At 37.3% G+C, this 18888-nt stretch overlaps 1 protein-coding gene across 1 annotated transcript; it reads left to right on the top strand.

Moving 5' to 3' along the window:
• Positions 1 to 8126: 8126 nt before the first annotated feature.
• On the top strand, positions 8127 to 17354 carry LOC132630803 (kirola-like). The gene is made up of 2 exons (XM_060346402.1): positions 8127 to 8410; positions 16713 to 17354. Exons 1-2 carry the CDS (start codon positions 8224 to 8226, stop codon positions 16979 to 16981), a joined length of 456 nt encoding a protein of 151 aa, XP_060202385.1. The 5' UTR covers positions 8127 to 8223; the 3' UTR covers positions 16982 to 17354.
• Positions 17355 to 18888: the final 1534 nt, after the last annotated feature.

Here is an 18888-nt window from a genome sequence, read left to right as displayed (position 1 = left end):
CAAGGTGAGGCAAGATGATTATGACTACTCCATAATGGAATTGGGGGTTCTCGACCTTACATCACCCCGATAGAATTATAATTTGTCTTAAGTTCTTATGCATGCTTTATGAGATGTATATGATGATACGATTCCACCGTGCCTAGATGGACGGGCATGTCACCGCGAAGGTGGGCTGCATACGATTACATCGCGCCTAGATGGCCGGGCATGACATCGCGAATGCAGGCGGCTTATGATTACACCGTGCCTAGTTGGTCGGGCAGACACCACTAGTGGGCGGCATGAGATGGTTACCCCAGAAGCGGGAGCCCTGGACGCGGGCTAATAATGATCACACCGTACCTATATGGTCGGTCAGCTTATAGATATGCATACATGATATGATGATGTTTATGAAGTAAGTTAGCATGCATTATTCAGTCTTAAGTGACAGTCAGATACAGGTTGTTCCTTACTTGATGTCTCCTTATTTCATCGATGTATTATTGTTGTTCATGCCTTACATACTCAGTACAATGTTCGTACTGACGTCCTTTTCTTCTGGATGTTGTGTTCATGCCTACAGGTAGATAGGGAGGTGGCCCAGATCCATAGGAGCTGATCAGCAGAATTTCAGAAGCACTCCATTATTCCGGAGGTGCTATTTTGATGCATTATTTTGTGTACATATTTGGGCACGACGGGGTCCTGTCCCGTCCTTATGTCTAGTACTCTAGTAGAGGCTCGTGGATACGTATGTGTGGATAGTATGGTCTCATAAATCCTCCATTGTATACTTGTATATCATTTTGTAGCCGTGAGGACTTATGTATATCTATCTATAGCTTTGGGGTTTATATATATTCAGGTTGAGTATGATGATTAGCCTAATGTGAGGTGCTCGGTAGTCAGCTCCGGGTACCCATCATGGCCCCCTAGTCGGGTCGTGACACTTTTATTCTTTCTTCTTAGAAAGTTTTGTTGGTCTAATAATTGTAGTTGTGTATAGTGTCTTCTTTTACTTATTTGAGCCGGTCTTTGATGTTTCTATGTAAGATGTCGGGCTCCAACACCTACATACTTTTGCATCAGCAATTTCTGACGACCATTCAGATTCCACAGTTGGTAAACAGTTTTTTTTTTTTCAGGAGTTTGTACTAGTGAACCCAACTAGTAGCGTCGAGAACATATTTGACCCTAACTCTTATCAGATAGCAAATTTGTTTCATTTTGCATAGTTCAGGGACATATTTGATCTATATAGATTAATATTATTTTTTAAAAATATATGTTAAATCTTGAACATTCTCGACAATTATTATTTTTTTAAAGTCAAGCGGTTAAAGGTGTTCAAAGTCACCTAAATGTCTTGAGTCAGGTCCTTTGTGCTATTGCTACTACTTGCCAATAATTTTTTAAATCAACAAAACTGACCCATATCTCAATAGCTTAACCAAAACAAAAAAGAAGAAGAAGAAAACCCAGATCCTTTCTAAAAACAATACAGATCAAAACGAATTATAAGACTTTCAGATTGATAGCTACATTTTAATTTAACGTTTGATTGTAATATAAAGTTAATATTGGCCTTAATCTCTCTTTATTTTGAAAGGCTAAAAATATATGGGTAATATGGTAATTCAAAAAAAGTTAATCCACTATTTAATAATAACTTGTAATCGAAAATACGCGACAATCAGTGGTGCAATGTTGAAAACTCAGCGGTTATTACTTACACTTTTCTTGGAACCTTCATTTTTTTTCGAAAGACATTTTTTTGAATGAACGAATAGCTCAATTTGAAGAAAAACAATCAGTGCCCCCATTCATAGTAACAATATTGATGTATGCACCCATTTAAAAAATTATTTACATTTTTAATTAAATTTCCACCTTCGTCACTAATTAGAAATACATGAAAAAACATCAAAATTGTCTTCCATACAAATCAAACTAAAACAAAAGATAAAGATAGAGACTCTCATAGAAACGGATGGAGGTTCATTAGAAACTAATTTAAGACACCATCCGCTCAATTATTTGCTAAATCATGAAACAGTATTGAAAAGAAGGCAAACATATTCAACGTTTTCCTTCCTAATTTACCGAGTCACTTCTTCTTCAGCGTGATAGCATGAATTTAAAGTCATTTTCCATATCAATCATATACGTATTAAATACTATGGTTTCACTATCACATAGATCTTATGTCTTTCATTGTAAGAATGACGAACGATGCCAAATTATTGTTTTTTAAAGCATCATCAATGATATAATGACAATTGCTTCTTAACATGAGCTGCTCGGAATAATTAGTTGGTCGAGCCTCTCAAGTCTCATTTTTGTTTTTTCTTATTAGGACCCTATCTCTTTTCTCTTTATTTTGGATCCAATGAAATGCCATAACTGGCTTCAGTATCACGCGCGGGCCTTCTTATACTCCCTCTGTCCTAAAAAAATTGTCTTACTTTTCTTATTAGTTTGCCTCAAAAAGATTAGTTTTACTTTCTACCAGGCCAGAGGTGTTTGTAATATAATCCCTTGGATGTTTTTGTATGAAATTTTATTTATTAATACGAAGATGTGAGTAGTTTAATTCAAATATCTAAAATATTTTTACTATAAAAAAGTAGGAATTTTTTTTTATAAATTATTACTATTTATTTTTTCTCTAAACTTCAATATTGTTTAAGAAAAAATAAAATTAAAAAATTCATTATTAAAAATTTGGGGCTTAAGCAAAGCCTTTACTAGCCTCCCCTCGAGCCACCCTTGCTGAGTATCTAACCTATTCCCATACCTCTGTTGGTTCTACCTTAGAGGCCAATGCACGAGGGCATTTTATGTGATCGAGCTCACGGGAGGGTGGAGCAGAGCTACCATCCAAATCGTTTCCGATCCCAGCAGTGCTTTAATGGAATCGAATGCACCATAATAGACTGCACCTATGCTCACATCGGGGAGGCTGAGTTATGAGAGACCAAGTATATGGGCTAACTTCCCCTGGTAGACGTGCTGGAGCAGTGGTGGATTTACCGTCACTCAACTCTGGCCATGACCATAGCTTTTCTCCTCTCTTTCTTTTTAGTTACTTTTATTCTTTCTTCTTAATACATTTTGGTGGTCTAATTATTGTAGTTGTGTATAATGTCTTCTTTTGTTTATTTGTGCCGGTCTTTGATGTTTCTATGTAAGATATCTGGCTCCAACACCTACATACTTTTGCATCAGCAATTTCTGACGACCATTTCTTCAGATTCCACAGTTGGTAAACAACTTTTTTTTTCAGGAGTTCGTACTAATGACCCCAACTAGTAGCGTTGAGAGCATACTTGAGCCTAAGCCTGTCAAGTGGGCCGGGCCGGGCCATAGTTAGTGGGTCGGGTTGGAGGAGGGAAAGGGGTGTCCGACCCAGCCCCCGACCCGGGTAGGGGTACATAGTGGGCTAAGTGGGCCGGGCCGGATGTTAATTATTTTTTAAAAATAATCTAATACTAAAATTTATTAAGTTTGATACTTTAAAATCTAGTTGTTGTCAACTTTATTTTAACCATCAAGTTCCTTAAATTATACTTTGGCTCTATTTTCAATATATAAAGATCATTCATTCTTCTCCATATTGTCTCACAATTCCCTACTCTCCTCTTTTCCTAAATTTCCTACTCATCTAATTCTCTCTCTCTCTCTCTCTCTCTCTCTCTCTCTCTCTCTCTCTCTCTCTCTCTCTCTCTCTCTCTTCCAACTTCCAAGTTCAAATTTCAAAATTTAAATGTAATGAATAATGATAACCCGCCACCTCCTCCTCCAGGCCGAAGATCAATTTCAAGTCTTGTGTGGTTGCATTTTGAGCGAGTAGACGAGGAACATGTTAAATGTCAACATTGTGGTCAAATATATCTCCATAAGTCCGAACCGGTTTTTGGGGGTACCGGTCCGTTATGTAGGCACTTGGACAAAAGGCACAAAATTGAACTTTGAAGTTTATCTCTTCTTTAAATTTCTCCATCGATGCTAGCGTTTTGAACTTTTCATTTGTCATAAGTTAACCGTTCAGGTTTGTATGTTTTGAATTTGCAATGTTATCAATTTAAGTTTGAAGTTTTATTTTAAATTACTTATGTAGTCTTGTATCACATTCTCAACTTTTTATAATTTTTAGCACTTGAATAGTCGTTGGGATATACAAGATATACACAAATATACCACTTAAATAAAAAAAAAATCAAATTAATTCGAAGTGGGCCGGGTTGGGCCTTGCCTGGCCCTCGGTGGGCCAGAACGCGGGCTGTTGGTGGGCCGGGCTACCGGGCTAAATGGCATGTCCGGCCCAGCCCCCTAATTCTTTCCACTAGCCCAACCCACCACCCTCTTACCGAGTTGGGGGGCCAGGCCGATTATGGTCCGGGTTAGGTGGCCCGATCCCGGGCCAACCCGGCCCAATTGGCAGGCTTACTTGAGCCCAACTCTTAAGGGATAGCAAATTTGTTTCATTGTGCATAATTCAGGGACAAATTTGATCTATATAGATTAATATTATTTTTTTAAAATATATATTAAATCTTGAACTCTCTCGACAATTTTTTTTTTTTTTAAAGTCAAGTGGTTAAAGGTGTTCAAAGCCACCTAAATGTCTTGAGTCAGGTCCTTTGTGCTATTGCTACTACTTGCCAATAATCTTTTAGAACAACAAAACTGACCCATATCTCAATAGCTTAACCAAAACAAAAAAGAAGAAGAAGAAAACCCAGATCCTTTCTAAAAACAATACAGACCAAACGGGATTATAAGAATTTCCGATTGATAGCTACATTTTAATTTAACGTTTGATTGTAATATAAAGTTAATATTGGCCTTATTCTCTCTTTATATTGCAAGGCTAAAAATATATGGGTAATATGGTAATTCATAAAAAGTTAATCCACTATTTAATAATAACTTGTAATCGAAAAATACACGACAATCAGTGGTGCTATGTTGAAAACTCAGCGGTAATTACTTAGACTTTTTCTTGAAACCAACCTTTTTTTCTAAAGACATGTTAACTTTAACTTAAAGATGATATAATATTGTAAATTAATCTTAATTTTGAATGAAAGAATATCTCAATTTGAAGGGGAAAAAAATCAGTGCACCCATTCATAGTAACAATATTGATGTATGCACCCATTTATCGAAAAAATTATTTACATTTTTAATATTTTTAATTAAATTTCCACCTTCGTCACTAATTAGAAGTACATGAATAAACTTCAAAATTGTCTTCCATACAAATCAAACTAAAACAAAAGATAAAGATAGAGACTCTCATAGAAACGGATGGAGGTTCATTAGAAACTAATTTAAGACACCATCCGCTCAATTATTTGCTAAATCATGAAACAGTATTGAAAAGAAGGCAAACATATTCAACGTTTTCCTTCCTAATTTACCGAGTCACTTCTTCTTCAGCGTGATAGCATGAATTTAAAGTCATTTTCCATATCAATCATATACGTATTAAATACTATGGTTTCACTATCACATAGATCTTATGTCTTTCATTGTAAGAATGACGAACGATGCCAAATTATTGTTTTTTAAAGCATCATCAATGATATAATGACAATTGCTTCTTAACATGAGCTACTCGGAATAATTAGTTGGTAGAGCCTCTCAAGTCTCATTTTTGTTTTTCCTTATTAGGACCCTATCTCTTTTCTCTTTATTTTGGATCCAATGAAATGCCATAACTGGCTTAAGCATCATGAGCGGGCCTTTTTAATACTCCCTCCGTCCCAAAAAGATTGTCTTACTTTTCTTATTAGTTTGTCCCAAAAAGATTGACACATTTCTATATTTATAAACAATTTAACTTTATGAGATGATTTACGGCCACACAACTATCTAAGGCTTGTTTGGACCATACATTTCAAAAGTCTTCTTTTATTTATTAAACTCCGTGTCAAGTTAAATCAAGACAATCATTTTAAGACAGAGCGAGTATTGTTTTAAAATTTACGGGGCTTTCTTTGTAAGAATTTATAACAATATTTTCTCTTTCTTCCTCATTCTTCTTCCCCCAAAATAGTTCCTTCACACTCGAGTTTTCCCACTCATTTGTTTTTATGTATGTAATCGTTAGGTGTAGACGCATGAGGAATTCAGAATAAAAATCAGAATCTCTAGTGAAATCTTCCATCGATGAACAAATATAAACTAGGCCAAAGGTGCAAATACACCTCTCAACTTTGCGATTTAGATCAGACACACCCCCCGTTAAAAAAGTGGTGTTTATATATCCTTGTAGTTACAAAATGGTGCAAATGTACCTCTGCCCTTACACAAATAGTGCAAATATACCCTTTTCGCTAATAAGATTTTTTTTAAAAATCATTTAGTTTATTTTTTAATTTTAAAAAAATGCCATGTGGCTTTAAAAAAAAGTCTACTCATTTTTTTTTTTTTTGTAGACATATTTTTCTAAAGCCTCGGTAAATTTTTTCTGGTGGGTCAGATTTGATTTGTTTAAAAAAATATCTCCGTGACTTGAAGAAAAAAATAAGCCTACCCATTTTCTTAAACGAACCAGACTCGACCCACCGGAAAAAAAAATATCACATGGCTTTAGTAAAATATGTCTACTAAAAAAATGGATAGATTTTTTGTAAAGCCACGTGGTATTTTTTTTAATTAAAAAATAACTAAATGATTTTTAAGAAAAATTTCGTCAGCAAAAAAGGTATATTGGCACCATTTTGTAACGACATGGGTATATTTACACCACTGTTATAAAGGAAGTATATCTGTTCTAAATCGCAAAGTTGAGAGATATATTTGCACCTTTTTCCTATAAACTAAATACATATGAGTCTTTTACCAGCACTGGCCTTGGATGCGCAAGAGGAATTCAGAAATTACAAAGAGGACTAGGTATTTGAATTTTCAAAACAACTGCCTGATAACAAATGTTGTTGACTTCATTTTGTATCGTATCTTCTTTTCTTATTTGAATTTTTTTCAGTTTCGCCCTCGTGAATAATTCCAGAAACAATACTTTTATTGTCTTGCAAGAAAATAAAGAAAATGGAGTATAAATTATTAAAAATAAGATATTACGAAATAAATTATAAAAAAGTTATTAGGGGTGCAAAATGCAAAGAACCTGTTAGTTTGACTACCTTCCCGCGGCCTATTGAGTCATTTAAAAGCTTTCATTTTTCTCCTGTTGAAATTCTTTGGGCCTTGTGAACAATTGGCGCTGAAATATTATGTTGTGTTCAAAATTCAAATTTGTTTGGCCATGGGAAAATTCGTCCTATGCTAAATTTTTGTGGTTGTATTTTACAAATCAAAACTTTAAGGGGTTTTGGTGCATGGTATAAGCTGGAATATCCCAACACTAATTTTCTGTGCCATGATAAATTTATACCTTGTACCAAATAAGGTATAAAATGCATCTCATCCCAAGAGATGCGATATCCCTTCTTATCCCACTTATACTGGGATGGTATAAAATAATCTCAATAGATGAGATAAATTAGTCTCGGGATTATAATCCCGGGATAATTTTGACTACCTACCAAACGATAATTAAGGGGTCGTTTGGTAGATAGTCGAAGTTATCCCGGGATTATAATCCCAGGACTAATTTATCCCATCTATTAGGATTATTTTATACCATCTAAAATATGGTATAAAATAATCTCAGTATAAGTGGGATAAGAAGGTATAAGCTGGGATATCCCAGCACTAATTTTTGTACCATGTTTGGTAGAAGGTATACATTTATCCCAGGATAAATGTATACCTTGTACCAAACATGATACAAAAATTAGTGCTGGAATATCCCAGCTTATACCTTCTACCAAACGACCCCTAAGGGTTCAGTGAAATATACACTAATAAAAACTAAAAAACTTTGTGTAGATTCCTATGTCTGAGAAGCAGTCTAAGCTTTAATTAAATAAATTTAATTTCTAATAAGATAATCCAAATGTCATAGTCATCGTCAAGAAACGTAGTCTCAGCAAATCTAAGTTGTTACTATTATATACACGAGTAACACGACTTTGGAGAACAATAATTGTAATCTATGCTGGCAGATAATTATAGAGGTTGATGATCCCCAAAATGCAACTATATAATGACTTTTCTTTTAGGTTCTTCATTCATCAAAATTTCAAACCTTGCTATTTCTATACTTCAGATAAAAAACACTATTAAGTGCTAGTTCTCATTAGTGATAAGAAAGAGAGATAAAATATGGGTTTGAAAGGAAAGTTGATTTCACAAACAGAGATCAAAGGTTGTAAAGATCTCTTTCATGAAATGTTTAGGCACAAACCACACAATATTCCCAATGTTACTCCCAAACTAATTCAAGCGGTCAATTTGCATGAAGGAGATTGGGGTACGGTAGGCTCCGTAATCAACTGGAATTATACTCTGGGTAAGATTTTCTATATCAATTTTTTTAATTGAATAGTTGATTCAATAAAATATTCGATTTCTTAATTTTAATAAAGTTTGCTACTTTAGTTATAGAAAAAGTCTATTATTTTGCTTATATGGCTAATAGCCTATGATTAGTGAAAGTTTCAACCCCAATGATCTATCCACTATCCCTCCCCATCTTCCTCTATTGATCTTTCTTTTCTTTGCTCTCTTTCTTAAACTCTTTCAATTTCTCTTTCTTTTTTTTAACTTCACACCATGAATCAATTAAGACCTATCATGAAAAGCCCTTTAATTTATTGTTTTTTTGTCGAGGTAGATGATCAAGGAAGATGGACATATTTATTGTGGTTTAATATAGTGGAATGAAAATAAGTAGATGGTGAGAAATAATTTTTTGTGTGTTAAAAGGATAACCTAAGCTGGTCGGGTAGAATCTCTGACTTCTTCTTTTTCCTTCTTATTTTTTTTCTTTTTTATGTCTCAAACGAAGAAGGTGTTTGAAAGATATTTATGAGTCCTCTACAGAGATTGCACACAATACAAGAGGTGCATTTACATCTTTTTATACTGCTAGACGTTATATATATACTGCATATACACTGAATAATGCACATATGCATCGTGTATATACATTATATAACTATGTATAAGAGGTGTATGTATACCTTTATACACTACTATACTTTATATATACACTACTTATACATTTCTTCTAGGATCTAGATTTTTTTGTTTTGTTTTTGGTTGTTGGGATTCTTTTTCATTTTTGGATCTGGTTTTTTTCTCTGAAAGAAATGTTTTCCGTGCCTCATTTCATTCCTTGACTTGGTTAATATACAAATTATACAACCGTAATATTAGGCTAGAATTAAGGAGCTAATTCTACCAAATAATATGTTAAGCAAAGCTAACCTAAAATAGGAAATTACAAAATATTCTAACTAATATTTACATAATCTATCACACTCCCGCAGTCGAAACGGGAGGTTTACGAATGCTGAGACTGTCCCGAAAATCTTCAAATAAGACTTGTGGTAGTCCTTTGGTGAAAATATCGGCAATCTGATAACGGGATGGAACATGAAGGACACGAACCTGTCCTCGCGCAACCTTTTCACGAACAAAGTGGATGTCCATTTCAATGTGCTTGGTGCGCTGATGTTGCACTGGATTTCCTGAAAGATAAATGGCACTTACATTGTCACAATATACCATAGTAGCCTTATGAATAGGACAATGTAATTCCAACAGAAGATTTCGAATCCAGCATGACTCGGAGACAACATTAGCAATCCCCCTATACTCCGCCTCAGCACTCGAACGAGAGAGGGTAGGTTGACGTTTCGAAGACCAAGATATCAAGTTATCTCCAAGAAAGACACAATAACCAGTCGTCGACCGACGTGTGTCAGGGCAGCCCCCCCCCCCCCCCCCCCCCCCCCTCATCCGCATCAGTGTAGGTCAGTAACTGAGGATGGATAAAGATGCAAACCATAATCAAGTGTACTTTGAATGTAACGAATGATACGCTTAAGAGTATGCATATAATCATCTCGCGGAGCATGCATGTGTAAGCATACCTATTGAACAGCATAAAAAATATCCGGTCTCGTGAAAGTAAGATACTGAAGTGCACCTGCGAGACTGCGATAGTGAGTCGGGTCATCATATGGAGCACCTGATGTGCTGCTCACCTTCGGTTTAGTATCAATCGGGGTAGAAGTAGCCTTACAAGAAGACATCCCAGCTCGATCAATGATTTCTTCAGCATACTTACGTTGCGAAAGAAACATGCCATCCTTATGGCGAGTGAAATCAATGCCAAGGAAATAATTCAAAGGACCCAGATCCTTCATAGCAAATTCCGAGGCAAGTAAAGCCATAATGGAGCATCGGAGAGAATCTGAGGAAGCAGTAAGAATAATATCATCAACATAAAGTAAAATGTATGCCATATCTGACCCCTTTTTGTAGATGAACAAAGAATTGTCAGATCTGCTGTTTAAAAAACCAAGAGAAGAGACATAATCTGCAAAACGCTTGTACCATGCCCTCGGGGCCTGCTTAAGTCCATATAAGGACTTACGGAGTAAACATACATAATCCGGATGAGTGGGATCTCTGAAACCCATAGGTTGATGCATATACACTGTTTCCTTGAGCTCACCGTGTAAGAAAGCATTCTTGACATCTAGCTGATGAATAGGCCACTTCTTTGATAATGAAAGGCTGAGAACGGTACGGATCGTAGCCGGCTTGACCACCGGACTGAAGGTCTCACCACAATCAATGCCAACCTGTTGAGTCTTTCCATCACCTACAAGTCGGGCTTTATGCCTCTCAAAATCACTATTAGACTTTTCTTTATGAGTAAAAATCCACATAGAACGAATAACATTCACATTAGGTGGACGGGGCACCAACTCCCACGTCTTATTTTTAATAAGAGCATCAAATTCATCATCCATAGCCATTTTCCAATTCGGGTCACGAAGGGCGGTCACAGGGTTACGAGGGAGAGGGGATTTCGTAACAGTGGTATTCAAGTTAAACATACGTTTTGGCTTAAAATTACCACGTTGACTCCGGATCACCATTCGGGGCTGATTGGTAGATTGGGGCGGCTGGGGTGATGTTTGTGTGGGTGTGGGAGACAGACCAGATGGCTGTTGGCCTAAGGCAGAGGTGAGAAGGGAAGATGGGTCTGTTTGTGGAGTTATCAACGGAGGGGGTTGGGCTGCAGGGGAGTGGCCTGGCCCATGCGCTGCTAATTGAGGGGAGTTGGCAGAAAGAGCCATGGTGGGAGGGGGTATTTGGCTGGGCCACGGGTGCAGCGTGGGGTGGACTGGGCTGATCATTCAGATCAGTAGCCATATGATGCATCCAAAATGGGGAAATCCCATCATCCAAAAAATCATAAGTAGTTGAAGTGGGAGAATGTAAATTGGAAAATGGGAAAACATTCTCATCAAAAATTACGTGACGAGAAATAATTATTTTGTTGGACGATAAATCATAACATTTATACCCTCTATGATTCGTAGGATACCCCAAATATACACACGGTGTAGACCGAGCTTGCAATTTGTGGATAGTCGTAGAAGGAAAGAGGGGATAGCATAAACACCCAAAAACCCGAAGATGAGAGTAAGATGACTTTCTTTGGTATAGCACTTGAAGAGGAGAAACATGACCCAATAATTTGCTTGGTAAAATATTAAAAAGATATGTTGCCATTTGTAAGGCGTGATGCCAAAACGAAGGGGGAAGAGAAGCATGAGCAAGGAGAGTCCGAGTGATATTATTGATAGATCGGATTTTTCTTTCGGCTTTCCCATTTTGTGAGGACGTATGTGGACAAGAAAGACGAAATGACATCCCATTAGACTCACAAAATTTCCCGAATTGACCATTATCATATTCCCTCCCATTATCACATTGGACATTTTTAATACGACGTTCAAATTGGGTATAAATGTGGGCTTTTAAAGCTAAGAATTTCGCATAAACATCGGATTTCTTAGCTAAAGGAAAAGTCCATAAAAATTTCAAAAAATCATCCAAAAAGAGAACATAATACCGATGACCCAATGAACTTAACACGGGAGAGGTCCACAAATCACTATGAATAATATCAAATGGCATCAACGTTTCGGAAATAGAAGAATCAAACGGCAACTTAATGTGTTTACCAAGAACACAAGAACGACAAATACTAGAATGACTAGATTTATTACATTCAATGCTTTTATTGAGCCTAAGACAATCCAAAATAGAATTTCCCGGATGACCCAAACGATCATGCCAAAAGGGAGAGGAAAAAGCCGCAAAGGTTGATGGAGTGGTGGTTGGATATTTGATGGTGGTGATTGGATAAAGATCTCCCCGACTATCACACTTCATTAGTGTCATCCCCGTCTGAAAATCCTTCACAGAAAACCCATATGAATCAAATTCAACAGTCACAGAATTATCAGTAGTAAAACTTCTGCACTGAAATTAAATTCTTAATGAGTTTAGGAGCATGTAAGACATTCCGTAAGGATAAAGGGGGGTTTGGGAGAGGCAAACTAGTATGACTACAACCACGAATTGGAATCGAATGACCATTTCCCACAACAATACCATTATTTTGATTGCTCAAATTAAAATAAGACGAGATATTACCGTTCGAGGATGTCATATGAGAAGTGGCCCCGGTATCCATGTACCAATTTTGATCGGGCGGGTTCAAGGTCATGGTGTGCATTGCGGACTCGATGTCGGTTGGAACATATGACCCATGAGGTGCTACTGCTGCTGTGTATAGCGGTTGGGCTGGAGGAGGGCCCAATATACCTTGCTGCCTTGTTGGGCCAGTTGGGGGACGAGCCCAAGAAGTGGTTGGGTAAGGACATGGGGAGGAGCAACAACCCATTGAGTCTGCGGTACCCATTGCCAGTGACCAAGTTGTCCGGCATGCCACTGCTGCGAAGAAGAGCCCGCTGGCTGTGCACCACCGCTGCTACGGCCTGAACCACCGCGTCCGCCGGAGTTGTTTTTACCGCCGCCTGAGCCGCGGCCAGAACCCCCTTTACGGCCATTCCCAGAATTGTGGCGGTGGGAATTTTTGTTTTTCCCTCGGTGTGAGCCTGTGTTTTCAGATTGAAGTGCAGCGTCGTCGACCGCGGCTACCATAGCCGAACCAGACCCGTGAGACACCATGGCTACAAGTTCACGTTCTTCCAAAACAAGGGAAGACCGAGCCTCTGTGAATGGGGGGAGAGGCTTAGCATGACGAATTTGTGTCCCAACCCCTTTGTATGCTTCAGTGAGACCCGAAACCAGTTGAAGGACAAGGCGGCTATTCATCACGGGAGCCCCGTCGTTTTTCAGTTGATCCGCAAGGCTCTTTAGACGCTGACAATAGGCGGAGGCATTGGGAAAATCCTCCATACGGGTCGTCGTGAATTCTTGTTCGAGACTCACCGCACGAGAGTTTTGATGATCTTGGAATATATCACGCAAGCGGACCCAAGCTTCCATTGCAGTAGCGTCTGGTTCGATGATGGTGTTTAACAGATCATTCGAAATTGTCGAATATATCCATTGAAGCACGGTGGCGTCAATGGTCGTCCATAATTCAACTTCCTCATCAGTTTTGGGAGCCGGCTTCTCCTTACCTGTGGGGGGAGGAATGATGTGATGAAGGATCTTGTGAGAACGAGCATGAATCTTGAAAAGCTCGGCCCATGTTCCGTATTGTGAGTTCTCCATCTCAAGAACAACAGAGATGTGATTCTTGATATTCGAGACCGCGAGGGCCGGGTGGAACGAGGACTTAATCGGAGTGGGTGTTTCATCAGGCATGGCTGATGGATTAGAGAGTGAAGATGACGGAAAGAGGAAGAAGAAGGAGAAGGGACTAGGGCGCAACGGAAGAATAAGAAAGAAGAAAACCCTACCCTGATACCATGAAAGAAATGTTTTCCGTGCCTCATTTCATTCCTTGACTTGGTTAATATACAAACTATACAACCGTAATGTTAGGCTAGAATTAAGAAGCTAATTCTACCAAATAATATGTTAAGCAAAGCTAACCTAAAATAGGAGATTACAAAATATTCTAACTAATATTTACATAATCTATCATTCTCTTTTTGGTCCTTGTTGAAGATTCATTCACCTAATTTTGTACTGTTGAGCCACAAAAATTGCTATACGAGTTGGGGATCAGAAAAAAAAAAAAATTAAAGAAGTCAACTGAGGCATAAGGAGAAGTGATGGGCGGTCAGGATTCTGAAATTGTTATGGATCAGAGAATTGAAGTTAAAGGAGATTTCTTTGTTTCAAAATTTAGGTGATAGAAGGCAAATGAAATAAAAAGTAACCAATTGGTTGAAATAAAAAAATTAGGCTAAACGATTATAAACTGTTTGTTTCGCTGGTACATATACGTAAAAACTCCTTTAAAAAAACTGACAATTTTAATTCTCTTTGGGCCAGCAATAACATTTATTTATAGGGATTATTAGTAGGTAGGTAGCGTCGTTCTACTTATTCTTCATAGTAGTGGTTGTAGTATCACTCTTGTAGTTTATTGTCCTTTAATTTCTGCTACTGATCACGCCCAACTCTTGTACTAAAAAGGATAAGCGGTTGTTGCATATATAATCTGGTCTAAAAGTCCAGAGTCAAATCTCACAGAGAACTAACGTTAGATATATTCAATATTACTAAGAAAATAAGTTCGAACAATATTCTGAATTATAAAGAGTAAGATTTTTCTTTTAAACTAGTTAACTAATAAATAATAAAGTAGTAAAAATTATCAACTAAAAAGGATGAAGTTGGAAACAAGATTAAGGAGGTCTAGGGTCATGATTTCCCCAATCATCGGAATCCATCTCGCTATGTTATCCATAATCTCGCCGGTTTATTCTCTACGGATTGTGAGCACTCAACTTATCGTAATTCTCTCTCGAGCAATCACAATAGTTTACTAGACGAATTCTCTCGAACTACTCTAGCTAGCAATTTCTCACCGCTCACTACGACCACCTCAAAGCTTCATTATCTCTAATCCCGCCTTTAAACCCTCCCTATTTTATCACTCATATACCTAGGGAGTGACATTGATTAACAACTATATAAATATGTGTTCTCTCTCGAGTAGCACATAACAATAGGAACAATTAATCGATGGCCATTCAATCAACTGAAATAAGTATGTAATTGAACGAGTAGAAAATCCAACGGCTCAATTATATAAAAACGTAACAAGAATATTTCATCCTACAAAAGGTTCCATCAAAACCCTAGAAAAGAAATCTAGCTACTCATAATATTATTTAAGAACATAGCATAGAATTCCATAGGAACAAGTAAAAGAATGGAAAAAAGTGAAACTCTATGGCGAATTTTCGTTGCTTCCGCTCTAGCATGTTCTTTCCTCCCAATGTCGCCTCCAAAATATAGCCTCCCCCTCAAAAGATGTCGTTTTGGGTTTAAATATAACCTAGTACGTGTACGAGGTCTCCTTTGCCAAGCCTAATTCGAAATAGAAAACCTGGACTGGCTCGTCTATGGGCTCGCGTGGCGAGGAGGTTGACGAGCCCTCTCAGGCATGTTTTTGGCCTGGGTCGTCTATGAGCTCATAGGGCGAGGAGGTTGACGAGCCCTCTCAGGCATGTTTTTGTCCTGGCTCGTCTATGAGCTCGCGTGGCGAGGAGGTTGATAAGCCCTCTCAAGCATGTTTTTGGCCTAGCTCATCAACTTCCTTGCCATTCCTTCGCTTCGCTGTTTTACACATGGCTTGTTCTCCAGGCTTGTCTAGGCGAGCATGGAAGACGAGCTCTACTTCTTCGATTCTTTATTTTCTTGACTCCACTTGCACCAATTCATTCCTTCCAGTCCGTTTTCGTCCAACACACATAAAACATGTAATGAGCTCGAAACAACCAAGAAACAATGTAAACCATACAAATATGATCAAGATATGAGGCGATAAATATGGACTTTTAGCCGAATATCAGCGACTATTTGTTGTTTTCTTGTGCTTCGATTATCGTATGCATTTGTGGTAGTTCAAATACTTTTTTCCTCTCGATAGCTTTATCATGCTTTTTATATTGCCTTGACTTCTTATACTGCTTTGAATTGCTTGTCCTGATGCCGAAGGTCTACCGGAAACAACCTATCTGCCTTTCAAGGCAGAGGTAAGGTCTACGTACACTCTACCCTCCCCATACCCCACTTTGTGAAATTCAACTGGGTTGTTGCTGTTGTTGATCGTACCCATTTACATTCATTACCTATTCATGTTACCTTTTGCCTCTTGTTCTCTTTCTGTCTTTTTTTTCTTTGTTTTTTTCTCTATTTCTGAATTCACTAATTTTATTTCCAAGTCTTTTATTTTTGTATCATGATAGGCATTTTGGGTGGGTCGGGTAAAATTTTTGAGTGAAATAAGTTAATACTCCCTCCGGATAAAAAAAAGAGTCCACTTAGTCATTTGCACACTCCTTAAGAAAATATTATCTCCTAGACAAAAATAGGTAATTTTACTAAACTATCCCTAATTAAATAGGCATTAGGATTTGATCATATAACACTTAATATGGGCAAATATGGAAACATAAGGTTAATTCTTTCTTGATTTACTAAGTGAACTCTTTTTTTGATATGGAGGGAGTAATGGATAAGAAACGAGTAATTATCTTGGTTCTCATATGCATTTTGTTTAGTTGTCCCTTATCTGTATTCTTGACTATGTTCATTTACAAATCTTTTTTTTTCTTTGGCACAAAAAATAGATGGGAAAGAGGAGGTTGTGAAGGCGGTTGTTGAAGACATAGACGAAGAAAAAAGGTTAGTGACATTCAGGGCACTTGAAGGTCATTTTATTGAGCAATACAATGCCTTCAAAGCAACAGTTCATATTGAGAATGAAGGAGAAAACAACTTGGTCTTATGGACTGTCGAATATGAGAAGCAGAATGAAGACGTTCCAGAACCCCTCTCTTATTTGCAATTATACCTTAATATGACCAAAGATATTGACGCCCACCATGTTAACCAGTAATATCCTATGTTGCTTGAACTCTTCAAAAATGTATAAGAGTGCGTGTTAGATCCTCTAAAAGTAGTACATTTTTAGAGGATCCAACACGAGTTTGACATTATTTTTGGAGAGCCCGAACAACATAAATAATATCTATGATCGAGAGAAAATTAATTATGTTGTGAATAAAGGGAGTTCCGCGTTCTCTACGAAAGTGGTTGTGATTGCTTCCAGTTCAAGAATTTGAGTGGTTGTGCTTGCTGATGTTTGTATTTCTCGTAAAGATGTTTGCTTTGTTGTATTTCATGAAATATTGTACTTACTATTTTGGACTGAAAAAGGTGCCCTTTGAAAATTTGCAATGGATTTTTGAATGCCTTTGGCGTACGATTAAGCTACTGACTTGTGCAATATTTTAGTGGTTCCCACTCGGTAACATTCTCCAACAAATTTTTGACGGCTTGATTTTGTCAAAATATTACTACGTTTTTTGGCAACCAAAAAAAAAAAAAAAAGGAAGAAGAAGTGATAAATTTATAGGATAAGGGTAAAAAAACATCCATGTATTATTCAAAATTAATTATCCTTTACGTTTTGGCTAAAAATACGCTCTACTAGTCAAATGACTCAAAAATACCCTTTATGCCAACGGTTGCTCCAAAACAAGGAAATATGAGTCAATTTTGCCCTTACACTATTTGAAATGAGCATATCCCTTGCCCTATTGATGATATCCATAAATTTAATACAATGGATCAAACACCGGTTGGGTGAAATTAAGAAAAATATTGAATAAGACTATCCCTCGAGACCCAATTTAGAAGTTTGACGATTCTCAAAGTGGCGGGGATCAAATACCGGTTGGGTGAAATTAAAGACTCTGTATAACTTCCTCTAATTGTTGTTTCACGACCAAAACAAGGCTTGAAAACTTTCTTGTCTTTCTTGCAAAACACAATCTCCTGTTTCTGGACATTGTCTGCAATAGTCTTTGCCTTGAACAAGACATCACCATTCTTAAACAAGTACAAAGGGAAGACATAGCAATGTAATCTCGTTTCCTGATTAAGAGTGTCATGAGATGCCAAAATATCATCGTGAGGGATAGAGAGCGTCATCATCCAAGATTGTTGGTTCCCATAATCTTTCATTGTCCACAAATCGAAAGAATGTCCAAAGTAATGGATGTACACACAAAGTAGACCATCTAGAACAACTGTATCAATGTAATCATTTAAACATGTGGCACCTTTTGATAATTAGGTTATGGTATATCTTTGTATTCATCTTTTGATAAATTTAGGGACACAATCACCCATTTAGGTGATTCATATAATTCACCTCCTCTATCACAAAGGACCATCCAATGGAATCTATTATTCATAACTCACAGTTAAAATAAGTTGTTCCGCGAATAAAAGTAGTGTAAGAGAAAGGTTGAATAAGCCTCCAAGAATCATCTTTCAAAGAGTAAACTTCAACTTTGATATCCCCTTTCTCTAAAACTTCAAAATACCTTGTGATGAGCCTCACAACGACATACTCATCATCGGTTGAGTTGTAACCCAACCCATAGAGGGGTTCTAGCTCACATGTTTCCTCACTTAAATCAGGTGATGAATTCGGAAGTCATCTTAACTCATTGATAGTAGGGTTCCAAAGCCATATCTCAAACCAATTAGAAAGACGTAACATTGCGTTGTGGCCAAGAGTCACGCAGAACAAACTATTAATAGACGAGCAATGAACAGTTAGGGTTATACAACATTTCCTTTCCTTATTATTGCTAGCATAGTTAGGTCTCCAGGCCCCAAACTCCACTTGTGGAAGTACACTTAGTATGTTGTTGTTGTTGTAGTTAGGTCTCCAAGTGATTTTGTGTTAAAAGCAAAAATTAACGAGCAAGATACACAACTTGAGATCAGAAA

This window comes from Lycium barbarum, chromosome 3 (assembly GCF_019175385.1).
Source record: "Lycium barbarum isolate Lr01 chromosome 3, ASM1917538v2, whole genome shotgun sequence".
In the NCBI taxonomy this organism is placed as follows: domain Eukaryota; kingdom Viridiplantae; phylum Streptophyta; class Magnoliopsida; order Solanales; family Solanaceae; genus Lycium; species Lycium barbarum.
The sequence above is the reverse complement of the archived record's forward strand: the minus strand, read 5'-3'. Positions and strand labels throughout refer to the sequence as shown.